Here is a 12,787-nt window from a genome sequence, read left to right on the forward strand (position 1 = left end):
GATTCAGTGTACAAAGTCACTTACTCATCACTGCATTCTTTATGGTTTGGTGGGTTGAACGTCATTGACCATTCCCAGACAACAGTACTGGTATATCTTTATCTATAAAGCAATATTGGGCAAACTTTCGGTCTACCTCTATCTGCACCCTTCTACACTCCTCCAAGTGGTTGTGTTTTTATGAACCCTGGGTTTTAACAGATCTGGGGAAAACCGCATTCTCCTACTCTGTACCCTGGACATGGAAGAATCTTCGGAAACATCTAAAATTAGAAACACTTGCATCCATCCACGAATTTAAGGGCATCATAAAGAATGTGGTGACAGAGACACGTGGCCACTGTGTTTGAATAGTTGTTGTTTTATTGTGGTTATGTTGTATTTGTTGCATCTAAACGTGCTCTGATTGGCGGCTACCTCGGCCAGGTCTCTTGTAAAAGACATTTTCAATCTCAGCGGGACTTCCTGCTTTTTAAATTCGATGACAAGGCAGTGATATCATTTAACGATCTCCCCCTGTATGAGATCTTTCTGCTGGAGCTCAGCTGGACTCATCCATCTTACTTACTTTTCTTTATTGTTAAATGTGACCTTATTATGTCAGTAACATATCATTGTTAATGGTTAAAGGGAACCATTAGAAGCGGACAGCAGTCTTACTTTACTTAATGTCCCTTTTGTGTCTTTGCGGGAGAAACGACAACACATTTATAACAGGTAAGTGGATAATAACAAAGCACAGCCCTGTATGTGATGTAAACTCTAATACAGACTGAATCTTGATGCTATTTTTCTATAAGAAATTAGGATTACCATGACAAGATGTACATCTACACCAACAAAGTGAGCAACCTTAAATAATTTCATGCACAAATATGCAAAGTAAAGAGAGTAAAGTGTCTCACTGAGCTTGCTGATCCTGATGGAATCCCATTTATATTATTCTGTACTCGAACTGATTCCTATTTTCCTTTTTACCATGTGCCGAGTGTTTCTCTTGACCCTCGGCTAATTAAAACCTTTTAAAATTCCACTGCAAGATTTCAAAAATAAACATTTCAAAGCAGGAAAGACACATTCTCTTTGTCTGACAACACTGGTGTTGCGTTTCGATGAAAATGTGTTCTGGGTGCGTCCAATAGTCCCTGAAGTGTTTTAAATGCGCTCCACTACAATCAGCAGCGCTTTAAAAACACACACGGAGCGGTGGAGAAAAGTGCTCTGTAATGGCCGCTAGACTTTTCCCAAAGGAAGACTACTAATGTACTAACGCACAGAGGATGACCCCTAAATACTGATTCATCCGTCTCTTTCACTTACAGCCAGGCAGCACTTACTGTCCCCTCCGTGTGTGCGTGTGTGCGAGTGTGTGTCCTCAGGGAGGAAGGAAAAAATCAATACTCATTGACCAGACACTCACTTGCCCCTTTTTGTCTGCCTCTTTCTCTCATCATCTCTCTTCTCTATTCTCCTTTTTGCCTCCTTGCTTTCATCCTGCCATCTTTATTCTCATCCCCCATCCTTCACCTGCCTCCCCCTCCCTCCTGCTTTCCCTGTCCCTGTATTTCAAAGGTATTCGTGGCACGTACTTGGCAGAGGAAATGACGTCACTGTGTTTGTCCGAGTCCAGGATCTTGGCGAGGTGGGAGGCCACAGAGTCTGCATACTGAGTGATGTGGACCTGAGAGTGAGAAAGAGACTTCAGACTTATAAAAGAGAAGGGTAAAAGATTATTTGATCCAGTCAAACCTTTGTTAAGTTGGTCTTAAAATTTTCTAGTAGATTTTTGCCTTTTTCTTAGCAGTATGACGGCTATCAGCAGAAAATTCATGATCTTAAATAAGATTTAAATACAGTAAAAGGTTTGATTATGGGATTTGGAACAGGCCAAATCACCGTTTGGTAACAACGTCCTTACTGGACACACAGACTTTTTGTCTTTTGCTCATTTGTCTCATGGGTTTATTCTGAACCTGGGAAATCTGCCTTTCATTTAATTTCCTTTTTTTAATTTATAGATATATATAAATTTATATAGCATTTCATATTTAACCTACTGTGCATTTTTTATCTTATAATTTCCAGTTTTTACTTTTAAGCATCCTCTACTACAGAAAAAAAATCTGTATCAGCATTGGTATCTGTTCATATATTCATCTTGACCAGCATTTATATTATCCATAGCAAAGTATTCATTACTCCTGCACTGCTCTAACACTTTAATCACCTTACACTGCAATACCTGCACTGTCCATCTATCTATCTATCTATCTATCTATCTATCTATCTATCTATCTATCTATCTATCTATCCATCCGTCCGTCCATCCATCTATCTAACCGTCCATCCATCCATCCATCCGTCCATCCATCTATCTATGTATCTATCTAACCGTCCATCCGTCCGTCCATCTTAAAACTTGAAAATTAAATGACTCTCTGAGGGTGGTGTTATTTAACTCTATATTTTACTTGTAGGTAGTGTTTGCACTCTTTATCCTGTTTATGTGCATCAAACATTTTATTTTCTTCTGTCTATAATCTGTGTGCTTCATTCAGCCACTGCTTAAATCGTCAGTCATGACTTTTCGGAAAAAAAGCCTTTGATTAATGTGATTTTAATCATCAGTCACCTAAAAACATCGACTAGAGGAAGAACAAAAAACAGAACAAATCTAAGTCAATACAGAACTTTTTAACTAACTGTCCAAAAATGGCCACGGTTGTCTGGCTAGGTTCAAAAGGCAAAACTAAGATAGGTTTGGGATGTTGTCTCCCAATAAATCCCCTTCATTTGAGTGGATCAGCCTTCCACTGATGGACAAATGACAAATGATGAGAGCCTTCACATCTTTAAACTGAAAAAAAAAAGATTGCTCCTCTGGGAGATTTTACTTCAATTATCCACCAAAGTAAGAAATGTAATAGTGGTGAGAAACTGGCTCTGCAGCTGCAGAATCATACTGCAACGTTAAGCTCCAGCATGCCTCGAAACCTACCAGAAATATTTTCGGGAGCTAAGAAGCAGCTCTTAGCTTAAATTTAAAATACAGAGCTGTCCTTCATCAATATCTGAGCTGCTCCCCGTGTTTTAGGTCTGATTGCTTTGGCTCCCAGCTGCCAGACTCAATTGATTCTCAGTGGATGTTTTCCAAAATAATTTCTTGGAGCTCGCGAGGTCTGGCTACGTGGGGCTAATTTATGGACACCATCTGTCAAAAAGCAGACAGCTTCCTGAGAGTAATTTACCTGCAGAGGAGAATCGAGGCTGTCGTCTTCTTTCACTATGGGTGTGCGTTTAGTGGTGGTTGGCACCTCGTACGTCATCACACTCCATCTACAAAGACACACAAAGACACACGCCGGTGTCAATCAGCGGAGAATAAACTTTATTATCAGCTAATCAGATCAAGATAGGAGGACAGGACACAGGAAATGGAAATGTCCTTTTCTATCTGTGATTGTGTCACTGATAAAAACAGCAGATCAACAAAAATCCATCTATAGTTCAAGCTGAGGATGAAGAAGTCGGTGAACACCTGCAGAACATGTGAGCTTTTTTAAACATACTTGAATTATGCACTTTTAATGAAAGGAGTAGCTGAACATTTTGGGAAATACACTTATTCACTTTCTTGGCAAGAGTTAGCTGAGAAGACTGATGCCACTCTCATGTCTGTACAGTAAATACGAAGCTACAGCCAGCAGCTGGTTAGCTTAGCTTAGCACAAAGACTGAAAACAGAAGGAAACAGCTAGCCTGGCTCTGTCTTAACTTAAACTTAAACTCACTAATCCAAATGCTGCATTTCGTATAATAAATCAGTACAAAAATGGAAGTGTAAAACTTACAAGCCAGTGGCTATGGATTAAGAGGAAAGACGCCATATGGGCCCCGAAATACCACTCACAACAGCAGGGTATGAGGAAGTAAAAGCAGAGGGAGGCGCACCTGTGACGCCAGGTGCTGCCGATAAGCCCTCTGGAGGTGTCGTGGGCCTCTCATCGAAACACCAGTGAAGGGAGGTACCCACCTGATGACACCACCAAATGAAGCTTTTACCCTCCCTAAACTCCCACCCGGCTCCAGTTTCCGTCTTTGCCAACTTGCTGCAGTATGGCAGTGATGCCGTTATAATCACAGCCCTAATGGGGACCTTCAGTATTTGGATCAAGTGGCTTGTGAAAAATGAGGCTGGTCAAATTTAGAATGCCACAGCCGCTATTTTAATGTACCAGATACATATTTAATTAACATTTAGATAAATGTAAGTATGAAATTGGACTCTGCTGATACTCAATATTAAAAGACTCAGATTGGGATTTGGGCCAAAAGCTTGTGATGGGGACATGCCTAATATACACTATGTGTAATTGGTTGATTTATGTTTGTTTTCAGCCACCAGCTGCCAATTATGCGCTAATGCTACTCTTAATGTTGTTTAAATGAATCTTTCCCCGATGCATAAATAGAAATAAACAGCCTGTAGTACTTTTAGCTAATTATCTTTATTGCTTTGACTATTGCTTGCTCATCTCTGCTGCCCTTGAGAGGTACACAACCCTAGATCAGATTTTGACACAGCATTCACTTGGGATTTCTTCCATGAACTTATTTTAAGGGAATCATTCAGGACAGTTTTCCTATCGGTCATATTGATACTGTAGCTTGACACAATTTAGTCATCAGTCCACCTGAAGTGGATTTTCCAATCAAGTCTGAGAACATGACAGGACACTAAGGCCTTCAGAGAAAAACAGAGCCAACTTGTATGGACTCTGTACCTTGCTGAGAAGAAGCAGTGCAAACCACATTGTTGCCCTCAGCCACCCTCTGTCCCTCTGGTCTTACCGGTCCAGCATTTTGGTGGTGGCTCTCTCCAGCTTCTCCAGGATCTGCAGCAGCTGGGCATCATCGTCACAGAGGCCTCCCCAGCCCAGAACACGAGCCAGGTCATTGCCTGTGCCCAGAGGCAGCACGCCGAGCTGGCACTGTAATGTAAAACAATACATCATCTGCAAACAAACTGACTTAATCCAATTTTCAATCAAACTGAGCACAAGACAAATGATTTATGTTTCATCAATCTAAATCTAAGAGACTCTGTAACTACTGCACAAATATACAATTCTGGTATTTATTACAGTGTCTCTTTTACAGGGTGTCCACAGGTATCAGACAGTTTAATGATTTTTAAGACCCTTTCAAGACACCTTTAAACCAAATTTAGGACACATTTTTGGACAAATCATGTTTCACTTATTCAAGCATTGCAGATAAGCTGAATATATGTAGTCTTGTGCGCAGGTAAGTGTTATGTAAGAATATGGTTATAAGATTGAGTTAAATTAATCTACATTTTGCCAACAGATAAGTGCAAGTATAAAGTAAAAGAAAAAAAGTTTTGTGGTTCGTAACAGAAATGTGGACTTCTACACTGAAAAGCTTCACTCATTTTCAGAAAATACATTTAAAAATGGATAAATGAAACAAGATAAGCTGTTTGTACAAATTCAAGTTTAAGACTATTTAATGACTTTTAAGGCCTTATTGTTATAAAATTGAATTAAAGACTTTTTAAGGACCTGCAAGCACCCTGTTTTACCTCACGGGAACCAAAAAGATAAAATTTAGCAGTGAAATCAAATGTCCTCATAAAACATTTATATCCCAACATCAAATCTTCTTATTCTCTTTTCTCATTTTTGTTATAAAGCATCACAAATTGTTTGGGTTGGTAAACATGGGCACAAGAGTTGCAGTCCACATTCTGATATTATGGGCACACTACAGGTATAAACTCATTTAAAATCTGCAGTTCTCCTAATTTTCAAGTGAATGTAACAACAGTAGATGAGTATTTCAGTGACGCAGGCATCTTCTGTGCCAAACTGCAAAAATATAAGACTTTAACTTACTTAGTTTGATCAGTAATTAAATATTTAAGTTAACGTGTGTGTTAATTAAATTGCAAAGCATGCTCAAATCAGTTAAATGGTTTTATTATACAGGACAGAATGGAGGCAATTGGTAGTCTGCGCCCAAATTACATCCTCAAGGACAAACAAATTATTTCAAACTGTAACATCTTGAATTATAAAGACAAATATCAGATGACTCTATAAGGAAGTCAAAACAAGGTGAAGATCATGAGGAAAAAATGTGAGAAACATCACGCTGTCTGACCCTTGATATTAACCGGTTAATCTGATTAATATGACATGACCTATAATTATTTAAACTGATTTGACACGGCACTTTGTATCCAAATTAAACACGAATTTAAAATGAAAACCATGTTATCCGACATGGCCTTTATTCATTTGGATTAATTGCGTGACATTAATTATTTAGTTGAGCTAATTAGTGTATCATTGGTGACTTTACCCATCGCCACCCCGTTCTTTTTCTGTCTATTTCCCAGTCACTTCCTTTTTGGCTTTAGTATCATCCAGATGTCTACAAAATTTACTCACCACGTTCGACACTGTTTCTTTGTCATGATTGAGGACAATGAGCAGGTTACGAAACAGGACTACAGGTGTTAAATGCTTTAGTTCTGATGTTTTTTATCATCACATCAGCACAAGAGGTACCTTGTTGCTTTGTCTTGCCCATCAGCGCTCTCCACAGTTACCTTCAACATTACATCATCATCCCCTTCTCCTCCTCTTCCTCCTCCTCCTCTGCCTCGCTCTCACCTGTTTATGGAGGTTGAGTTTATCCAGCTCTGAGAGCACCCAGCCCACGCTGCCATCTCCTCCGCACACCAGGATACGAAACGTCACAAACTTCTGGAAGAGGCGCAGGCTGAGGGAGCAGAGAGTGGGATGGGATGGGAGGATGAGAGGATGAGGAGAGGAAGAGGAGGACGCAAAGCATGAAATGTCAAGAGGTAGATGTCATGAAAAGGCAGTGAAATTACAGGACCAGTACACACATTAAACCAGTAATTATGAAGCAGATGCTCCCACTAGTGAGGCAATCAACCAGTAAAAATAAAACCTAGTAAATGTTAGACCTTTCTGCTACATATGAGCTCATTATTTCATTAGTAATTATTAAGTACGACAATTCACAGTAAGTACCCGAGCTCTGGTCCTCCGTTCATCAGGTCAAAGACTTGAGCCGGGTTGAGGAGCTGCTTGAACTTGCGGAGGAACTTAACCCCCTGGTTGTCTCCACTTTTAGAGTTGACCAGGACCAGGAGAGGACTGGAGCACGACGCTGAGGTGGCCTTCCAGAAGCCTGGAGAGAAATAGTTTGTTCGCAATCATGTTACTATAATGAGGCGTGGAATTCAGATGGAGGGCAGGAGGTGATAAACATACTGTGTGAAATGTAAACAGAAGAACTTCTATATAAAAGCATTTAATGATCAGGGAGCAGGTATCGTCAAAAAATTGAAACTCATGTTGGATGTGACCACACAAAATGAATAAAAGGAATGTGTTGTTTTAGGCTGGGTGAGCAAACCTGAATCAGGGACTAATTTTGTTACAAAGTTGTATAATTACCTAGAGTTGGTTCGTGTTCTCACGGCAGCATTTACAAGTGGACCAGATCAAATGCCTTGTGTGAGAAAGCTGCTCTTGATTGGTCAGAATTTCCATGTGGGAAAAATCCAGGAAGTAAACAAAACGTTGAAGAAGAGTACACTTGCAAGATAAATGTGACACTTTCTAATGTCACAATGGAGGGACAACTACGCAGGTTGATTTTAGCGCTGCTCATCGTGGACTATATTGCTGTCATTGTTCATTTTAGGCAAACCATGCGACTGCAGTTGGTTCGGATCGAGGTCGGAACATGTTCTCACCACAAACGAACCGCAACGGAGTTCGTTAGTAACCGGACCGAGACCACCTCTTCAAGAAGGTCTCGGTTCGGTTGTTTTGGTGCGCACCTGAGTGTGATTGCTGTGTTCACACCTGCCCAAACGAACCGCACTTAGGGAGCAAACAAACTTGAGTTGGATTGAACCAAACCAAACAGGGCAGGTGTGGAAGCAGCCTTATATTTCAACTTAGTACACGGACGCACCGCTGTCATGCTAACATTAATAGCTAACTTTAGCTACTATTTTCTACCCCCCTAGGTCAACCATTTCTAAAGGTCTGGTGAAACGCCGGTAAAAATCTGGGCTCTGGCTAAAAACATGGAGAAGCTGTGACAGTACATTGTTACTGCATCTAACTCGAGGCACATTTGACACAATGCTTTAATGCTAACGTTTGATTCAGCTCCTCCAGACTTAAGACGCAGGTTTTAGATCCACATCTAGCTGTTTCTCTGTGATTTCTTTTATGACTTCTCCCCTTTATGTCGCTCTGTATTCAGCACTTAAAGTAGCCTTTGTTTTTTTCCCAATTTGATTGATCGGAACAGCGGTAAACAGCACAATTCCAAGGCATTTGTGCAGAGTTGGTAGTCCTCTGATTGAGGTCATATGCAAGAAGTTATTGATTGTAAATGAATAAAACATGTTTTTAAAAAGGAAATAAAAACTGAAAACATTTCTAGCTCTCAGATTGGAGTCCAAATGTTGACACTTTGATGGATCCTGGTTGCTAATGATCTGGGCACTGTGTCAGAATGATACATTTTGCTAATAAAAGATAACCTTTTTTGCATAATTTGATCAAATCTTTGGCAAATGTGTTGCAAATATTAATCTTTTCTTTAAATTTCTCCTAGAAATGTTTGTCCAAGCATGCTAGAATTTCACATATTCATTAAAACTGTTGTTTCAAAACCTTCAACAACACACAAGATCAAAAGGACTTGCTTTACAGTTGCTGACAGCAGCAAAATCAAAGGGCCTGTTGCAACGTCACACCCTCTGCTTCCAAAGGATTTACACACCGTCTGAGTTGAAAGGTGACATTCCTGAGCTTTGAACCTACTGTACATGCAATACCATGAACAAAGGAGCCTGTATATATGTGTGTCTGTGTGTTTGTACGAGGTGTCTCACCATCTGAGTCGATGCTGTTAAGTGCAGTGGGAGGGATGATTGACACTCGATATTGACCCAAGGGACACACCTTCCCCATTTGTTCTTTACAGCTGTTGTGGACCTGCGCACACACACACACACACACACACACACACACACACACATAAACACAAAGTCAGCGGTCTCCATAGTAATTCTATATTTCAGTAGAAGCAGAAAGGTCATTACATCCCTCTGAAACCCACCAAATGTCAGTTCTGTAACCTTTACAAATACCACTCTGATTCATTTTTGCGTGCCACAGTGTGTGTGTGTGTTTCTGTGTGTGTGCGTGCGCTGAGGATTAGACTTATTAATGTGGGTTCGTTTGCCCTTAACACTAAAAGCAGCTCAGCCTTTGTTAAGTGGCACTGTGAGACAGCGTGAAGTTACATCTCTGTCACTCTTTGTGTCCTAAAGGACGACTGCACTAAACTTTTCTGCTTCATCATTGTGTTCTCCTGCTAAAGCGAAGGTAGTTTCAGGCTGCAACTAACTCAGCCCATAAAACGTAGCTTTATTTGGGCTTTTATTTTGTGATTTGCAGCAGCGACATGCTCTGGTTTGTCTTTCCGTAGGTGGTCAGAGCGTTGGGTCAGACTCCTGGAGCTGACATAAATTCATCAGCTCAATTTCATTCCTCATCTTTAACCTGCCCACCTCCTCCTCCTCCTCTTCACCTTGGGGATCTGTGCTGCCACCCTGAGTGCCGTCTCTTTACTATGATGACTTGAGTGAATGTTTCAGACCTTGAGTCTTCAAGTTTGGGAGCAGAAGTCACTATGAGTCACAATTTTCTGTGCGTATATGAACACATCAGATTGTTTGGTGAGCAAACTAAAGAAAATATCACCGTATGTATTAATAATCTGACACATTTTCACTTGTGTTTCATACAGTTTAAGACCAAAACTACAAATACCATATATATTGGAAACCCGTGAGTGAATGAGAACAATTTCTGTTTCAATATTTCATATTTTCCAGTGACAAACGTTGTACTTTTTTGTGAAGGTAGTAGCACAACACTTAGTGTATTATCTTGGATAGTCGGTTTGGCATTTAGAGAGCTGCTGGGGTATTAAAGCAAACTGTGGCTCACTGGATACATGGTTCATCCTCCCACTAGAGATATTAGTAGTTGGAAAAGCTTTACCAATTGGACTGGCACTGATTATATTACCCTGGATATTAGTTTGATTTTAAAGGAACACCTTCAGTTTCTTGTAGACAGGTGTGTAGAAGAGATTATCCACAGGCAAAAGAAGAGAGGAGTCACGCACACTGATTTTAAATCCATGTGAGAACTTTCTAGGCTAAGATCTAAAAAGAAAATACCTCCCAGCCAGCAGTGATGTCCTAAATAAACACTAACACTCATGTGACGAGACAGTTTTCTGACAGGATGGAAGCCACAATCGATCCCACTTACGATGGCTTTGCACCAGAGGCAGCGCCAGTCCTGCAGCCGCCGCACGCTGCCACAGTTCTTGTCACACACCACACATTTGGCACTGACCGGCAGGTTGCCTTCCAGCCACTGGTGGGGCATGAACACCTGAGAAAAATACAAAAAAAAAATACTGAAAATATGAGACATCAGGGGTCCAAATTTAGGCGACTCGGGCAGGAATTACTGGTATGCAAAGATCTATGGAAATTCAAAATACACAAATCACCACCTCATTACTCACCCCTTCCTCATCCTCGATAATGTCATTTCCTATGGAGGCCAGTGTGGTCCATTTGCAGTTGTTGGTGGAGCGAACTGCACAGCGCTTATGAGCCTTGAATTTACAAACTGCAGAGGACAGATAAAAAAAATGTCATGTTAGACAAACTACGGTTACACTTTACTTGAAGGTATCTACATAAGGGTGACATGACACTGTCATAACTATGACATAACACGGTCATGAACTTGTCATGAACATTATGTACATGTCATAAACGTTTATGACTGCTGTCATTAAGTGTCATTCGGTTTTTGTAATGACAAGTTGACATTGTTTGGGTTGTCTTGATTATGACAACTTGACATTAATCAAAGTGACATTACCAGAAGTTGTCTTTGTCATGACAAGTTGACATGAAATTTGGTTGGGATGTCCTTACAATGACAACTTGACATTAACCAGGAAGACATTACCAGAAGATGATTTGTTTAAAAAATATTATTTTGGATAAGTGTTGGATCATCTGATGGTTATTCTCTGCTGTCATCAATTTTTTTAATTGGCACCAATAGCATTTACATATATCAGGATTAAATATTGCTTAAAATATTCACAACGTTTTTTAACATTTTACAGAATGCTATTTATATTTTATAAATTTCTGTGTATGTTTTCAAAAATTCCTACATATATATATGTATTTTATAAAGGTTTCTTTATCTTATTAATTTTCTCTATTTATTTCATAGATTTCTCTGTACTTTTTTTAAAATCTCTATGTTAAATGTTTTTATTCACATTTTCTACATTTAATATTTATTTTATAACTTTCTCTCTATATTTTATAACTTCTTATATGTAGTTTAAGAATTTCTCTCTATTTTTTCAAATGCCTATAATTATTTTATTCATTTTAATTCATGTTTTCTACATTTAATATTTATTTTATAAATTTCCCTTTTAATTCTATAAATACAAATATGTATTTTATAAATGTTGCTCTATTTTTTAATGTCTATAAATATTTTAAGCATTTTTAATTATATCTTACACATATTACATATATTTTATACATTTCTAAATATATTTTTGTTCACTCTAATTAATTTCGTTTGGATCTATGGAAAGTCATTAAAGGGAGATGAAAAATAAAGAACAAATGCCTTTGCATTTAGAGCATTTCAATTCCTGACAAAGAAGATTGAAATTTTACAAATTAATTTAATTTCCCAATAATGTGTGTTGGCATCTGACCTAATAACCCTGTATATGTGTGTTAATGTTTTTACTGCTGCTATCACAACAATAGGAGGAATGTTTCAAAGGTGTCAAGGTGTCAAACCCGTGATGACACTTGCCTCGTCCTGCAATTAGGAGCAATAAACCTATTTATTTCCCAACACATTAACATGCTCTAAATACTTTTAAGCAATGACGGACAGGAATGAGGACACCAAACTGTCCTTGACGTTTATGTAGATGAACGGTCAAATATAGATAGATAGATAACAGCTCCTGATATCTGGTTAGGTCTAAACCTTTGCTATTGACCCTCAGTGTGTCTTCAAATGTGTGTATCTGTGTGTCTACAAACCTTCACAGGACAGGCCGTGGGAGGTGACGCCTGGCAGAGCCTCCCTGCAGACGTTGCAGAAGGTCGGTCTGGCGTGTGAGCAGGCATACCAGTTGTGCATCCCAGAGAAATGCTCCATGTTGAACTGGCTGGCCTGGGGGGGAAGGAAGAATATGGGAGGAGAGTCCAGTGACATCAGCGCTACATGTTAAACTGGCTGGGCTCAGAGGTGGGAACAGAAACAAAACTCATCAGAGCGAAACATCAGAATATATAGCCTGGGGGGTGAGAGATATTGCAGGACGACTTTTTAAATTTCATGCTGAACTTCACAGCCAGAGGAAACACAGATAAGATAATGACATCAGCAGTGCATATTAAACTTTGTGGCCTCGGGATTGAGACATAAAACGATTGAGATGATACTGATACTACAGCTGACTGGCCTGAGTAAAAGATGCCCATACAGGCAGAATATAAATGTTAGCCGATGCCTTAAAAGACGGCAGGTACAGGCAGTGCTGTCAAACCGCACAATCTT

General features: G+C 39.6%; 1 protein-coding gene across 5 annotated transcripts in view; it reads right to left on the reverse strand.

The window, feature by feature from the left end:
* Positions 1-12,787, reverse strand: part of si:dkey-172j4.3 (diacylglycerol kinase eta) — a 125,174-nt gene that overhangs the window by 31,250 nt on the left and 81,137 nt on the right. For all 5 annotated transcript variants that reach the window (XM_049569292.1, XM_049569291.1, XM_049569295.1 and 2 more), the window contains 9 exons: positions 12,268-12,400; positions 10,692-10,798; positions 10,430-10,555; positions 8,977-9,079; positions 7,088-7,247; positions 6,701-6,809; positions 4,851-4,990; positions 3,249-3,336; positions 1,590-1,681 (listed from right to left, as the gene is read on the reverse strand). In XM_049569292.1, coding sequence (XP_049425249.1) covers positions 1,590-1,681; positions 3,249-3,336; positions 4,851-4,990; positions 6,701-6,809; positions 7,088-7,247; positions 8,977-9,079; positions 10,430-10,555; positions 10,692-10,798; positions 12,268-12,400 — 1,058 coding nt within the window. The remainder of the gene's footprint in view (positions 1-1,589; positions 1,682-3,248; positions 3,337-4,850; positions 4,991-6,700; positions 6,810-7,087; positions 7,248-8,976; positions 9,080-10,429; positions 10,556-10,691; positions 10,799-12,267; positions 12,401-12,787) is intronic.

This window comes from Epinephelus fuscoguttatus, linkage group LG23 (assembly GCF_011397635.1).
Source record: "Epinephelus fuscoguttatus linkage group LG23, E.fuscoguttatus.final_Chr_v1".
NCBI lineage: Eukaryota > Metazoa > Chordata > Actinopteri > Perciformes > Serranidae > Epinephelus > Epinephelus fuscoguttatus.